The sequence below is a fragment of the Alexandromys fortis genome, unplaced genomic scaffold, assembly GCF_014885135.2.
Source record: "Alexandromys fortis isolate MF-2015 unplaced genomic scaffold, M_Fortis_MF-2015_v1.1 scaffold_0, whole genome shotgun sequence".
NCBI lineage: Eukaryota > Metazoa > Chordata > Mammalia > Rodentia > Cricetidae > Alexandromys > Alexandromys fortis.
Window position 1 is genome coordinate 45,183,960 of NW_026067949.1, and position 15,424 is coordinate 45,199,383.

Consider the following 15,424-nt stretch of genomic DNA (forward strand, 5'->3'; position numbering starts at 1 on the left):
TAAATTGTAGAAGGTTTTCCAACAACTTCTTTATTCCAAATAGCAAATTTCCTGTTAAAGTGTTTATTTTTATCAGTGGGATTTATTTTACTTTTATAATGAACCACACCTTCCCTGACCGTGTGTCCCTCGACTCTATGCTTAAGAAGGCTCCTGGAGGAATGACAGCACCCCCATTTCTTAATGTTTTCTTTTCAACCGCAGGGTCTGCTCAATAGAGCTAGCAAACATTTGTGTTCTGTAAGCCTGAAAACAAACTATTAGCCTGTCAGAATGTTCAAACAGGACACACCAGACATGCATGGAACAGACGAGCTTGGATTATGCATTTTTATAGCTTGTTCAGATTATTTTTTCAGAATATTTGATTCCCTTTTGATTCAACAAAACCCACTGAGGTAGAATAGAAGTTCTGGAGCTGCAGCTAGAACTGGTCTCTGCAGCGGCGTTCATTGGTTCCCGCAGCATCTCAGTTTACCAGCAGGAGCGGGAATGATCATCTCTGCTAGATCCAGTGTGCACACTGCACAGCATGTTTCTAAATTTCTTATATAACTACAGTCAGTTTCACTTTTTCAAATTCCTGTTTGGCTTGTTTTCTAAGTACTTCTTTTTTGCTTCATGAAATATATTTAAAACTTGCTCAAAAGAAGTTTAGTTTCATTTTGCTAATTATTTCACCTTCTCCAAGAGCTCTTTAAAATTCTTACATCATCACTTTAGATATTTTTCTTTAATGTGGTGTGTGTGTATGTGTGTGCACATGTGTGCATTCATGTGGAAGCCTAAGGTTGATATCAACTGTCTTTCTCAGTCATTCTCCACTGAGCCTGGTTAGGCTGTGAGCTCCAGGGATCCTCCTGTCTCTGCTTCCTTAAAGAAGTTGTCTTAGGGTTTTTATTACTGTGAAGAGGCACCATGTCCATGACAATTTTTTAAAAAGACTTATTTATTTTATATACAGTGTTCTGCTGCTTACTGGGGCTGGAATTTACTGGGGCTGGGAATAACCTCTTCATTCAATTACATCTTTGCCAGCTTTCTGTTTTCCATGGTTTCTCTTACTGCCCAAGCTTGGCTGTCCTGGAACTTGCTATTTGACCAGACTGATCAGACTCAGCCTCTGGAGTGCAGGGATTAAAGGTGTGTGCTGTCACACTGGGCTCTGGCTCTAAGCTTTTCTTTAGTTCCTTTTCATGGATTGGAAATTTAGCTGGGTGAGATCTTGTCCTGAGGTCACCACTCCCTTTATTTTGTATTTAGCTCTATTCCTCTTCCTGGTGCTTTTTTTCTCCTCCAATTTTACATTTTGTAATTTGCCCTGTCAGCTTGGTCCTTTTTTTTTTTTTTAATCATAAATCTTCATTAGAGTTACCACTAACACCCACATAACAAGGCTATACCAGGCTGTTTTGAGATTTTTCTCTGCTCATGAATTAATCCAAATTTCTTCACTGTAGCCTCAGGCAGACTCTTTAGACAAAGGGCAAAAGCAGCCACTTTCTCCCCCCCCTCCAAATATCACAATAAAGATCTCTAGGCAACATAATAAAGTTCTTTTCCTCTGAAACCTCTTGAGCCAGCCCCCCACAGTTAAAATCATTATCAGAGCCATTGTCTTCAATGCCCCTACTAGTATAGCAGGGCTTAATGCCTTCAGTCCACTGCTTTCCTAACTCAAAGTATCAAAGTCCAAATTCCTCCAAACAAAAACATGGTCAGGCCTATCACAGCAATGCCCCAGTCCCTGATACCTGCATCTGTGTTTGTTAGGGTTTTCTTTGCTGTGAATGACCATGGCTACTCTCATTTAATTGGGGTGGCTTACAGTTTTAGAAGTTTAATCCATTATCATCATGGTGGGAGGCAAGGCAGCATGCAGGCAGGCATGAAGCTAGCAAAGGAGCTGAGAATTCTTCCATCAGTGGTCTAAGACATTGGGTGTGGCTTGAGCATGTGTGAGACCTCAAAATTCGCCTTCCCAGTGACATGCTTTCTCTAACAAGGCCACACCTACTTCAACAAAGCTATACCTTCTTATAGGGCCTTTTGGGGGCCATTTTCTTTCAAACAACCACAGAGGTGGTTGTATCAGGTGTAAGACTCATAAACATTTCAGTTATTTTAAAGTACTGTTCAAGTCTTAAAATAGCGTTTTGTGCTTTCAAGTATTGCTTCTATTACTGAAATTGAACGCTTAGTTTATAGGAGGAAGAATGCAAAAACTGTTTTCTACGCCCATACTAGTTTAAAAACTATTCATATGTAAATTGATTAAATACCGTTATTATAACAATAGATTAATTATGAGTGCCTTATGGATAATCCTGATATGAACTTTGTTTTGTTTTCTTTATTTCAGCCCTAGGGTCTGCTGTGCTGTTTCTTGGGTCTTGGATTTATTTGTGTGTGTGTGTGTGTGTGTGTGTGTGTGTGTGTGTGTGTCTGCCTGCCTGCTTATCTGTCTATCTGCAGTATTCTTTGCTTATTTTCTTGGCACACTTTCTTATTCAGATATTATTTGAACAGGAGTACCATGACCATCAAATGAAAAATAATTACTTTCAACTTTCTGTTATCTACAGATTGTTCATTATTGAGTCTTTGTATTCTTTTTAGGACTTAGCACACCTGGCAGCAACAACTTCTCTTTCTCTTGCTCCTTCTTCTGTAGTATGCATTCAATTTCTACTATTAAAGCAAAGATACCTTCAGGTTAGCTGTTGTTATTGTCGTATGGCCTAGAATGGTATCTGGCTAAGGATAGTCTCTACAAATGTTTGCAACTAAAGACCATTTAATGCAGGATTTAGTTGAAAGAAGATACAGAGTTAATAACTCCACTGAACTATGGATTAAGTGTAATTTACATATTTAAAATATAATTGTGTTTATACTAATTGAGCACTGATTATGCCCACTGGATGTGGTGGCTTTGAACAGGAGGGAAAGTCTTTGATGTCATGGAGCAGTTAGACAAACCAGCTTAACAGCAGCACTTAACCACACCCAGATTTGTTTTGTCAAACAGAGAACACTTCCCTGCCATTCAAGCCTTCCTTTGGTTGAGCTACCCTTGTTGTATAGTCTCAGTTCCTTGTCCTTATACCAGTTTTTAAAATAGTGGCCTTTAGTGATTTGTTGCTTCCACTTCTTACCAAGTATTATTCTTGCTTCCTGTCTCCTCTCTCAGTTACAGTCACAGGCCATTGCTTCCCCAGATTCTAATGTCAGTTCTTAGTTCTCACCATTTCATAAAATTTCAGCATGTTCAATTCTAACTAGCTTCTTTCTGTCTTTTCTTTCTTGCCTGCCAGCCTTGTTTTCTGTAGTAAAGGAAAAAAAGATACATTTAGAATAAAAGACTGAATCATGATTATTATGGAAGCAGTAGAGAGTGTTAGAGGGGGAAGAAGGCAGGAAGGAAAGTGAAGAGTATAAAACAGAAAAGAAAGTAGAGAGCAAGTGCATGTCAGTAGAAGAAATCAAAGCCATGGTAATTTGATGTCTGTCCCTTCTGAGAAACAGGATAGTGTATAAGCCTCTCAGCCTTGGCTCTGTCCCTGTGGACTTCAGTGACACTGTGACAAGGAAGTGAAGGCAGCAAATCACTGAGGACCGTTAATTCTTATCTACAAAATGTGTTACATGCTAACAAATGCCCAATAATTTTTTTTGATAATGTAGACTGAGTTAGCACCAACTATATACAAAAAGTTCATACTGTGTGCACACCAAATTCCTAAGATTCCTAAAAGTGACTATTCATTTGTACAATTATTTTAGGGGAACTTATACGTGGTTTTTACCATTACATATGTCATTTCTACCATTACAGCCCATTTGTTAAATAAATGGGTAATTACTGAGTACTTACTATGTTCTGAAAATTGAAAGATTAAAAGACCGTTTACATTTTTTTGTTGTTGTTTGTTTTAGAGACAGCATTTCTTTGTGTAGCCCTGACTGTCCTGGAACTAGCTCTGTAGACCACCAGACTAGCCATGAACTCACAGAGGTCCACATACTTCTGCCTCCTGAATGCTGAAATTAAGGGCATGCACCACCATCACTCAGCTGACAGGTCACATTTTTAAGAAAATACATATTGACAGAAGAGACAGAGAAGAATAAACTTAAGCATTAAAGTCACATGGGTATTAGGAAATACACAGCGTACTTCTCAGAGTGAATATCTACTTCTTAGAATCATGTAAAGAAGGTAACAGTTGAGACATTAACCATGAATGGGCATTTTCCAGAAGTTTTAAGCCACTTTCTGTCATTTGGATGTGGAGTGTTATCAAACAGTGGTAGTTAACGAGGTTAGACAGTGATAGACAGTGGCGCTCTGCGCCTTTCCACAGAGATTAGATTTGATCCTTTTTGTAGATGAGAACCATTGAAAACCTTGTTAAGAATCATGTAAGTCATGGGTTAGAAATGTGAAGATATAGAAACTTAAACAGAGAATATTTGGGAGGCTATTGTAGTGCAGATAACAGAGAAAGAATAAATTTTGCAATAGTAGTGAAGACAGAAAAGGATGTTAAGGGATGTTGAAGAGGCAGGATCAATAAAAACTATGGTTAAATATGAAGTGTAAAGGAATCTGGAATGGTTATCATTTTTGTCATATGAAGTATAGTGAATATTGTTTTAAAGACAAATATATAGAAAGTAAATGAGGTTTTAACCTGACAATCACCACAGTGTTAAGATGGCAGAGAAAAAAGATTAGTTGATTGATATTATATATAAACATGAAGTAATTTATGATTTTAAAAAAGGTGATCTTTGTAATTTCCAGAACATGTTTAAAAGGCATATAACTTAAATCAAAATATGGAATAAAAGAGACATGGTTTTTATTTGTTTAAAACAAAAAAAATGGCTGTATAAGAAGTACAAAGGAACAATCATGATGCGATGGTGGAAAGCATGTCAGTGTCTGATTCCCACTGGGCATGTGTCAGTTGGAAATGCACTGCTCACTCTGACCAAAAGGTAGCTTATGAGGTCATGCAAACGAAAAAGAGTTCAGAGAATGTCATTGGCTATACTGATGCCAGACAAAATCAATCTTTAAGGTGAAAGCTGATACTGGAAAAGTTGGATAATTAATAATAATAATAATAATGATGATGATAATGATAATAATAATAAAAGTACATACTCATCTACAAACAGAGCCCCAAAACATATGAACTAGAATCAGACAGAATTAAAAGGAGACATAAAGTGACTCTTAATAGCACTCTGCTGTACCCGTAGGTCAGTTTCTCATTCCACCATCATCCGAGAAGCTTCCCCTGCAACAAATGGGAACTAATAGAGACCCACAACTGGACCATGTGCAGAGTGAGCGAGCCTGGGACATGGAGTCCTAAATGGGACAGCTCCATCAAACCCTCCCTGCAGGGCTCGGAATTATGCAGAAGAGAAGGCAGGAGATTTTAAGAGCCATAGGGGGATAGATGATACGAAGAACACAGTGTCTTCTAGACACGAAAGGACTGATGCACATGAGCTTACCAATACTGTGGCAGTGTGCACAGGACCCGTACAAATTCAAACCAGACAGGGTCCCAGTGCTGGGATGCAAAAGTAGACAATGGCACCATCCCCAACCAAGAAACTATCTCCAATTAACAGCCTCTCATAGAGGAAGATATAGTTTCTCCACGGGAGTCTTACTGGGCATACAAAACCACACTTCAGGGCAGGCTCCATGCCCAGCAGTAAAATGAACTCAAAGGTATTATTATTTTTTGATTATATGTTTGGTTTCCGGTTTTAAGTTGTTTTGTGTGTCTGTCTGTCTGTATGTCTCTTTGTATATCTATATTTGTATGTTTTTTTTCCTGCTCTTTTCCTAGTTTCTTTTTTTGTTTGTTATTCATTTTGTTTTTATCCTTGTTTTCCATTTTTTATTTGTGTGTTTGTTTTCTTGGCGTGGAGGGAATCGGAAGGGTAGGGAAATGGAAAGGATCTGGGATGAGATGAGAGAGGAAACCTTAATCAGAATATATTACATGAAAGTTACCTTGGTTTTTCAATTAAAAGTTTTTAAAAATTCAAGGTAAGTATTGTATACTTTAACATTTCATGCTAAACTTTTTTTTTGAGATTTATTTATTTATTATGTATACAGTGTTCTGTCTGTCTGTATGCCTGCAGGCCAGAAGAGGGCACCAGATCTCATTACAGATGGCTGTGAGCCACCATGTGGGCACTGGGAATTGAACTCAGGACCTCTGGAAGAGCAGTCAGTGCTCTTAACCTCTAAGCATCTCTCCAGCCCCCATACTAAAACTTTTAAAATTTGTGTTTGTGTGTATGTAGTAATATTTTGTTTGTAATCTAACAAATAAAGCTTGCCTGGAGATGAGACTACAGAGCTAAACCACTAGTTAAACATAGAGGCCAGACAGTGCTGGCACATACCTTTTAATCTTAGCACGAGGGAGGTGGAGATAAGGAATATGGCTGGCTGGAGTGAGGACTGTAAGGTAGGAGGAGACAGAATCTGGAGGATGCAGTCTAAGGATTTAGTCTGAAGATGCTGTCTGAGGATTCAGTATGAGACAGTCTGAGGATTTGTAGAGACAGGATCACCCTTTGGTCTGAGCATTGGTAGAGGTAGGAACTTTAGTGTCTGACTGCTCTGCTTCTCTGATCTCTCAGTTTTTACCCCCCTGATAGCTGACTCCTGGATATTATTATTATTATTAGTAGTAGTAATAGTAGTAGTATTAGTAGTAGTTATTTGAGACAGGAATTCTTTGTGTAGTTTTGGTGCCTGACCTAGGACTAGCTCTGTAGACCAGGCTGACCTCGAACTCACTGAGGTCCTTTTGCCTCTGCCTCCTGAATGCTGGGATTAAAGGTGTGTGCCACCACCAGCTGGCTCTGGGCTTTTGTTATTAAAAACAGACTGTGTGTTACATGTGTATGTGTGCATGTAGAGGGGAGGCACATGTGCATGTGCAGAGGTCAGGGGACAGCTCTGTGGAGTTGGTTCTCTCCTTTCAGTTTGACCAAGTTGTCTTCCAGACTCACCTGATGGTTGGCAGAAGTCTGTTATTTGCAGGCTGCTGCTGGATTGAGGACGCCATTATTCCTGCTGATTTTGGAGTTCCTTATTCCATGTCCTCTTCATATAAGCCGATAAAGAAGAGAGGTTCCTCCAGAACGGCACTGTAGTATTTATTATATAATGCAGTCTGTGCATATCATTCCGTCGCTTGGTTAGAAGGCAGGTGGCAGACCTCATCCACACCCAGTGGGAAGAGATCACCCACTGTCATGAACTAGAAATGGGGACCATAGCAACCTCCCTAACATTTGTCTGCCACAGCTTATTTGCTGTTCTTTCACATAGAACTTATGTTTATTTCAGTCATTAATTTTGTTAATTGTTTAGATGCTGTAATAACTTTGGATTTTTCTGATTTTTCTAACCAGATTCCATTGGTCGTGACATCCCAAAAATGCTTGAATTATTTAAAACTGGACATGAAATTATGGTAGATGAAGAAAGGCAGAACTTTCTCAGCACCAAAATAGCAACAGTAAGTTATAGTTGCATCTCTCCTTTGTTCAGATGCCCATCCCTGACATTGGAATTTTCCTTTGAACTGGTGTCAAATACACAAGTAAAGAATCTCATTCTGTAAATTGAGCTAACCAAGTTTAATGGTCTTTGAGAGTTTCTTCCTCTAGAGCATGCTATAGCACAGGTACATGCATGCACACATGTATTTATGTTTATACAACACACACACACACAGAATGTGCAAACTTAGGATATTTCTTCCTGTGTTATGGGCTGATCACTGGCATTTACTGGCTTTTTGCCTAACCTATCTGCTCTAACATACAAGTTTTTTGTCATTTAATGTTTAAGTTTTTAGGAGTTGTAAGACTTGAATCTTATATATACTTACAGATTGCTGAGCATACACACACACCACAAAATGGATTAATTTGCCTGATGTGGGATGGCCTTCTGTATTATGTGTTGCTTTTATTAGCTGATGAATAAAGCTACTTTGGCTTATGGCAGGGCAGAATATAGCTAGGCTGGAAGAGATATAAAGAGTAGGTGGGACCAGGGAGATGCCATGTAGCTGCCGAAGGAGAAAGACACTGGAATTCCAGAACCTTACCAGTAGGCCACATCTCTTGGTGATACACAGATTAATAAAAATGGGTTAATTTCAGATATAAGAGTTAACCATGAATATGCATAAGCTCTTGACCAAACATTGTTGTAATTAATATGGTTTCTGTGTGATTATTTGGGTCTGGCCGGCCGGAATGAAAAAGCAGCCTACATCTACATAATGGCACCCAAGGGAACGAAGGAGCAGTCTCTGTCTACATTCGCTTTATTTCAATTAATTGTGCCTAGTGTTTTAAAGCTATTTACATACTTGTAGAACATGCTGGATGTCAGTTTCTAATTTCATTTTTAGGGCATTAATATAGGTGCATTAGAATTATAGAGTTGTGTTTTTAAATAAATAAGCATTTGGAACATTAAAGTTATTATTATGTTATTTGCAACTGTTCTTTGTACTAAAGAATCTCCAACTATACGAGTAGTAGTCTTTTACTGATAACAAGATTTAATGCTTTCCAAGTGTCTGGTGCTATTTTAAATGCTTTTGTTTGTTAAATCTTTTTGTTGAGCTTTATTTCTAATAATTTTTAAATTTTTTGAGATTATGATATAATTACATAATTTTCCTTTACTTTTCCTCCCTGAAGCCCAATCCCCTATTCTTTTCTAAATTCATGGCCTCTTTGTGTATGTGTGTGTGTGCACATGCATGTATATAAACTAGTGCATACAAGTGTGTGAGTGCATGTATATTTCTAAATATATAACTACAACCTGCTCAGATCATAGGATGATTACGTATATGTATATGTTTTCAGGGCTGACTCTTCGGTTATTGAATAATTATTTGGTGTGTTCTCTGGGGAAGACTGTTTCTCTCACCCTCAGCATTAATTGCCTATTGTACTTTGTGTGGTGTTGATGTCTCATGAACATTTCCCATTCCATGCTAGCATGTCTATTTGATGTCATTCTTTAGCAGGTCATGTTTAGGCAGCCATGTTGGTGAGACTTTACAGGTGTAGCTTCTCTTCCATTTCTAGGAGACACAGTCTCACAGCAGGCTCCCTGTTCCTCTGACTCTTACAGTCCTTCACCCTGTCTTCTGCACTAATTCCTGAACCTTGCATGTAGGGATTGTGGTGTCTATGTATCAGATGAAAATCAAGCCCTGAAGAGGTAAAGCCATCACCTCCATTTTATAGATAAAAGTACAGAAGGCCACAAGGTTGAAAACCATTTCAAAGTCTCATAGTTAAAATGAAGGAATTTATTTGAACCTTAACAGTGTCTTCAAGCATGTAGTCTCTGTACTCTGCTCACAGAGTTAAAATAATTTGAATGGCTCTTAGCTTTTCTTTCTCTCCTTTTGTTTCACTCTAAAGAGGAATTTCACATCATAGGCAATAGTTGGTAGTCCACGTTAACTGAACCACGTCCACTATAGATTATCTAGACAAAGCACTCTGTGCACTTACAGTGGAACACTTGCCTTAGAAAGGAAGCAGAGCAGATCTGTGCAGCCATTGGGAAGTCCCACTTGGCACATTGTCTTCAAGGCTCAGCTCTCATTTACTTGGCCTGAGCTCTGCTAGACTCTGATGTTGAAATTTCCTAGTTCCCAAAGGCCCTTGGCAGTGCTTCTTGTTTCTTAAGGTTGACAGTGTTGTAATCCAAACACAAACAAACAAGAGCCCAAATGTAAAACTCCAGAGAGTCTTCTGGAGCTGCAGAAACTTGTCTGATACTTGTGCTGTTTAAGGCAGACTTTAGGCGAGTTTCTCAAGGTTGTGTTCCGATTGTCCTTGTCTACATAGTATAATAATGTCTATTTCACATACAATTTTAGAATGGTGACATCATCTCTGTTCTTGTTTGTCTTTGAGGATCATAGAATAGCCTTATAAAACTCTTCCTAGCTGGTTTAAATCTGCCTTTTTCTTAAGGTATATTTTCAGTATATTCTGTAGTTAATAATTTATTAGGTTCTAAAGTGTGAGAAACCATAGTGTCTCATTCTTTTCTTTCCTTTTGTCTTTTTTTCTTATCTAAGAGATACCATAGTGATTAAAATATAGGCTGTGAATTGGACTGTGAGACTCTTTTGGAAGCTTTTGTCACACTTAAAAAAATAGATGTTTATCTTATAAATACTTTTGAAATGCTTTGATATGGTGGAAGATTAGTGAAGTGGATTTTAGATTTATATTGTTATGGTTCAAATCTAATCTCATGCTTTTGAAACAACAGTAGTTCCTATATTTTGTTGTATTCTGGGCCTTCCCCCCATTTTCTGTAAAATGATAATAATGGTTTAGTTCTACTTAGGCTAGGAAGAAGTCAATGTGATAATAACAATAGCTAGGTAGCAGAATACTTCTGTCTAAGATGGAGTAACAGAGACACAACTGACCTTTCTACCTGAAACAGGGAGAAGTACCTTGAAATCAAAAAAACTATAATATCATTTATGAATATAGACATAAAAATTTTAACTTATTTTTAACAAATATTTTGACTGCCTAAGTCCATTTTCTATTGTCATAACAGAATGCCTGACACCGGGTGATATAAAAATAGTAGAGGTTTTTGTTAGTGTATGGTTCTAGAGGTAGCCAAGTCTAAGAGTATGGCGCTGGTATATGGGGAGAGCTTCATGCTACATCGTGTTGTAGCAGAAGAATGAAAGGGTATGCAAGCTGTGCTGGAGAGACAAGACATGAGAAGGTGCCCTGCTTTATAACAACAAATTGTCTGGAGAATGAATCTACCCCTGACAGACAGTTATCTCTCTTCACCTAACAACTTCACAGGTCTCCATGCCCAACACTGCCACAGGGGCAGTCCATTTTCTACATGAGGTTTGAAGGGGATTAACCCTTTTTAAACTATGGGAGTGACCAAGCAGTTATTGTAGGAATTCAAGGTTGGTTTAACATTTAATAGCTACTGTAATTCACTATATTATTTAACTGAAACCCCAAATTTCATAGATATTGTATGTGCTTTGAAATGAGGGTTGATGTTGATTTATTACAGACAAATATCCAACTGTTCTTGGAAAAAATATAGTTTATTCATCCCAAGTGATTTAAATTGACTGAAAATGAGTTGTCTACACACTTTCTTATATCTTTTTTGATTATGGATTGTAAAAATTATTTATAAATTATGACTTCCTAAGTTCAGTAAACTGCCCAGTGTTTTTACATTGGCAAATACTTGAACACTCAAAGGAGATAGGACAGATGACAGACAAACCTGGCATGATGGTTACCATCTTTAGTCACTGGTGCAGTGTAAATCAAAACACAAGGAGCTGTCACTACCATCTCCTGGATGAATAAGACTACTCCCCTATACCCATAACCAAGTGTTGGTGAGGACATAGCAGATTGGACTACTGGAACTCTTTGTGGGAAAATTCCATTTTTTTTTTCAAAGATGATGCAACCTCATTGGCAAACAATTTGGTGATTTGTAAAGAAGCTGAACTTCCTCCTACCTCCCAGTTCTGCTATTCCACTTTTAGCTGTGTATTCAGGAGAAATGAAAACATGTTTAAATAGAAATTTTGAAACAAATGTGTTTATATTATCCCTAAATTAGAAACATTCTAAATAAATAGCCTTGACAGGATAATATAAACAAAAGTAATAAGTAAACTCCATATATGCTAATGTATGCTGAGTAAAGAATCCAGGGAAGAGGGAGTACATAGTATGATTTTATTTATATAAAACTCTAGCAAATGTAAGCTAACTTATTTGATAGAAAAAATGACCTTGGGTATAGAGATGGATGAGGAGGGACAGGAAATAGGAATGGCAAAGCAACATAATGAATTTTGCAAGTGATTATTTATCTTGACTAGTGGTAGTTCCTTGAGTATAAACATATGCCCAAACTAAGTTGTAAATTTTTAAGAATATGTGTCACCAGGTGGCGATTGTAACATGAGGGCCTGCTTGTGGGGGTTTCTGTCCTGCCCAGTACCCACAGCTGGCAAGTCCCAAAGAAAATCACACAGAGGTCTCCATAAGATTATAAGCTGATTGACCCATTAGCTCAGGCTTCGTATTAGCTCTTATAACGTATACCAGCCCATTATTCTAGTATATGTTAGCCACATACATGGCTTGGTACCTTTTTCGGCAGAGTAGGTCACATCTTGCTTCTTCTGTGGTCTGGGCAGGACTGGGGAAGAAGCTTCCTTCTTCCCAGAATACTCCTGTTCTCATTGCCCACCTCTACTTCCTGTCTGATTTTCCCGCCTATACTTCCTGCCTGGCTACCGACCAATCAGGGTTTATTTAAAACATAATTGACAGAATACAGACAATTCTCCCGCACTAGGTGATGACTCACGATTTTAATCCCAGCACTCAGGAGGCAGAGACAAGCAGATCTCTGTGAGTTCAAGGCTAGTCTGGCCTACAGAGTGGGTTCCAGGACAGCCAGGGCTGCTGCGCAGAGAAACCTTGTCTCACCTGCCCCCTTCCCCTCAAAATAATTATGTTGTGTCATATTCTTAAAGAGAATGGCTCGGTGGTTTAGAGTACCTGATGCTCTTCGGGAGGATTTGATTCTCAGCATCCATATAGGGTGGCTCACAACTGTGTCCACCTCCCTGGATTGCCCCTCTCTGGCCTTGAACATCTGCACATACATCTACCAACACACATATACATAAATAAAAGTAAAATCTTGTTGTATGTTTGTATATGCATGTCCCTGAGTGTATGTATGTACACCATGTACATGGAAGAACCTGAAGGGGTCAGAAGAGGATGCCAGATCCCCCGGAACTGGAGTTATAGGCAATTATGACAAATTAGGTGGGAACCAAACTCAAGTCCTCTACGAGGGACAGTAAATGCTCCCAGCTGCTCACCCATCTCTCCAGGCCTGTGCTGGATAGTTTTATGTCAAGTTGGTACAAGCTAGGGTTATCTGAATCTCAATTCAGAAAATGCCTCCATAAGATCCAGCTATAGGACATTTTCTTAATTAGTGATTGGTGGGGGAGGGCCCAACCTACTGTGGGTGGTACTATTCCTGGGCTCATGGTCCTGTGTTCTATTAGAAAGCAGTCTGAGCAAGCCATGGGAAGCTAGCCAGTCAAAAGCAGCCTTCCATTGCCTCTGTATCAGCTCCTACCTCCAGGTCCCTGCCCTTATTTCCTCCAATGATGGACTATAATCTGGAAGTGTAAGCTAAATAAATCTCTTCTATCCCGACTTGCTTTTGTTCATGGTGTTTCATCACAGCAATAGAAACTCTAAGACAAACGCCAAATTGTAATAAATCTTTTAAAAAAGAATATCTAACATATCAAATAAAATTGTAGTTAACAAAATTGTTGCAAGATATATATAATATAATATGGGTGAACCAAGCTATATATAATATAATGTAACATCACGTTTCAAGAAAGAAGCCAGATTCAGAAACCACATACATAATACCATTTATGTAAAATACCCAAAGAGAAGCAAAATTAAAACAAAAAAGATCAGTAATTGCCCAGAGTGAAACAGGCATCTACAGTAATGAGAAATAACAGGTCAGACTGTGATGATGGCCTTTAACCCTGATTTATGGTAGGTAGGTACACATCCTGGTAAACTTACTAGAAATTGTTGGATTTTACATTAGAAAACCACAAGTGATTTGATATACAAAACTATGCCTTAGTAAAGTCATTAAAGATGAAAAGGATAACAACAAAATTATTTCAAAAGTATTAAACTTTTTACTATTTGGTTAAAAAAACAATTTAGTAAAATTTTATAATTATCAGATAACATTAAAACTTAAAAATTTCAAGTTAGAATAATAAAGTTTTCATTCATGATGTTAATTTTATTACACAGTTGGGAATATTGAAGGTGTGCTTTCTTTATATTTTCCCAGCCTGTATATTAATGAGAATACGATTTAGAATGAGTGCAGAATAAAGGATACTAGCAGCATCCCATACATATCTGGAGGCCTCTTCATTTGGATAGAAACAGGGTAGTAATCAAGAACAACCAGTAGACCAAAGTTGGTCATGGTTGAGGCCTGTTTTTATATATCCTGGGAACTAATAATGCTCTTTACACTTTTAGACGGTTATACAAAGGCATTCTGGGGAATGTTAAAATACAAGCAAAGAACAGTATTGGAGGAATGCCTAGAATTGTGGATTTTCTTAGTAATATGTCCCCCAAATAGTTCCTCATAGTAAAGACTGTGACCCTTAGAAGAAAAGCCTTTTGTCCAGAGGCTTTTGACCTCAGTAAAACAGTAGACTTTTGGGGATAACGGTAGACTTTTGATGGCATGCAGAGCATTTGTATATACATTTGTACATTCCTCTTGGCTAAGTGGTTGTATTAGTCATGACTCAGAGATTCACGACTCATTCATTAATTTGTTGAATATTGCATGTATACTGTATATCAGGTATATACATAGTAGAGATATCAATAAAATAGATAAAAATCTCTGTCTTCATGGAATGCATGAACCTTGATTATAATTCTTACATGTATATCCCATATATATAAAATGTGTGAACCCTGACTGTAGCCCTCATGTGTTATCCCATATATATATGGAATGCGTGAACCCTGCCTGTAGCCCTCATGTGCATATCCTGTATAGGCAGAATACTGAAAGACTCCTCTTCCTCTCCCCTCTACCCCTGTTCCTTGTCTTGGTTCCCAGGATGGATAGTGAGGCCTCATCCTCTGGCCCAGAAGAGATGAAAAGAAGTTTGGCTTGAAGTTAATAGTATATAGTAAGGCATCAACTAGCTTTATACAACACTTGTAGTTGCTCATCTCTGATACTCTTGAAAAGTATTTGGTATTAAAAATAATTGTTATAATTTCTACATTTCTATATCGATTTTCAGATTTAGCTTTCTTCCTCTCATCTTTTTTCACTTTTAATAACCTTTTAAGTTTTTTAGTTTTTTTTTAATCATCTCTCTACTTTTTTTCTATGCTGTTCCCTGTTTTTTGATTGTCTAACAGCATGCCAGAAAGATATAAAAGAATTAAATCTGTGGGAAAATACATGTGAACTAGTGTAAAGTTTGTATTACTTCATAGTTGTAGTAGATCTTGCTTTCCCAGTGATGTGTGGTTTAACCAGTTTTGATTACAGTAATACCGTGTGTAGCCAGTTGTACTTTCTCTTTGTTTTCTTATGTCTCTAGACAGATTCCTACCTGTACACTATAAAGCTAAGTTAAGTTAGGTGTCTGGGAGTTTGCTTTTTGGTACATGTTTGCTGCCTAAGCAT

At 37.9% G+C, this 15,424-nt stretch overlaps 1 protein-coding gene across 1 annotated transcript in view; it reads left to right on the forward strand.

The window, feature by feature from the left end:
- Mrpl1 (mitochondrial ribosomal protein L1) overlaps window positions 1–15,424 on the forward strand; it is a 53,527-nt gene that overhangs the window by 24,878 nt on the left and 13,225 nt on the right. The window contains exon 7 of the mRNA XM_050150178.1: window positions 7,468–7,574. Coding sequence (XP_050006135.1) covers window positions 7,468–7,574 — 107 coding nt within the window. The remainder of the gene's footprint in view (window positions 1–7,467; window positions 7,575–15,424) is intronic.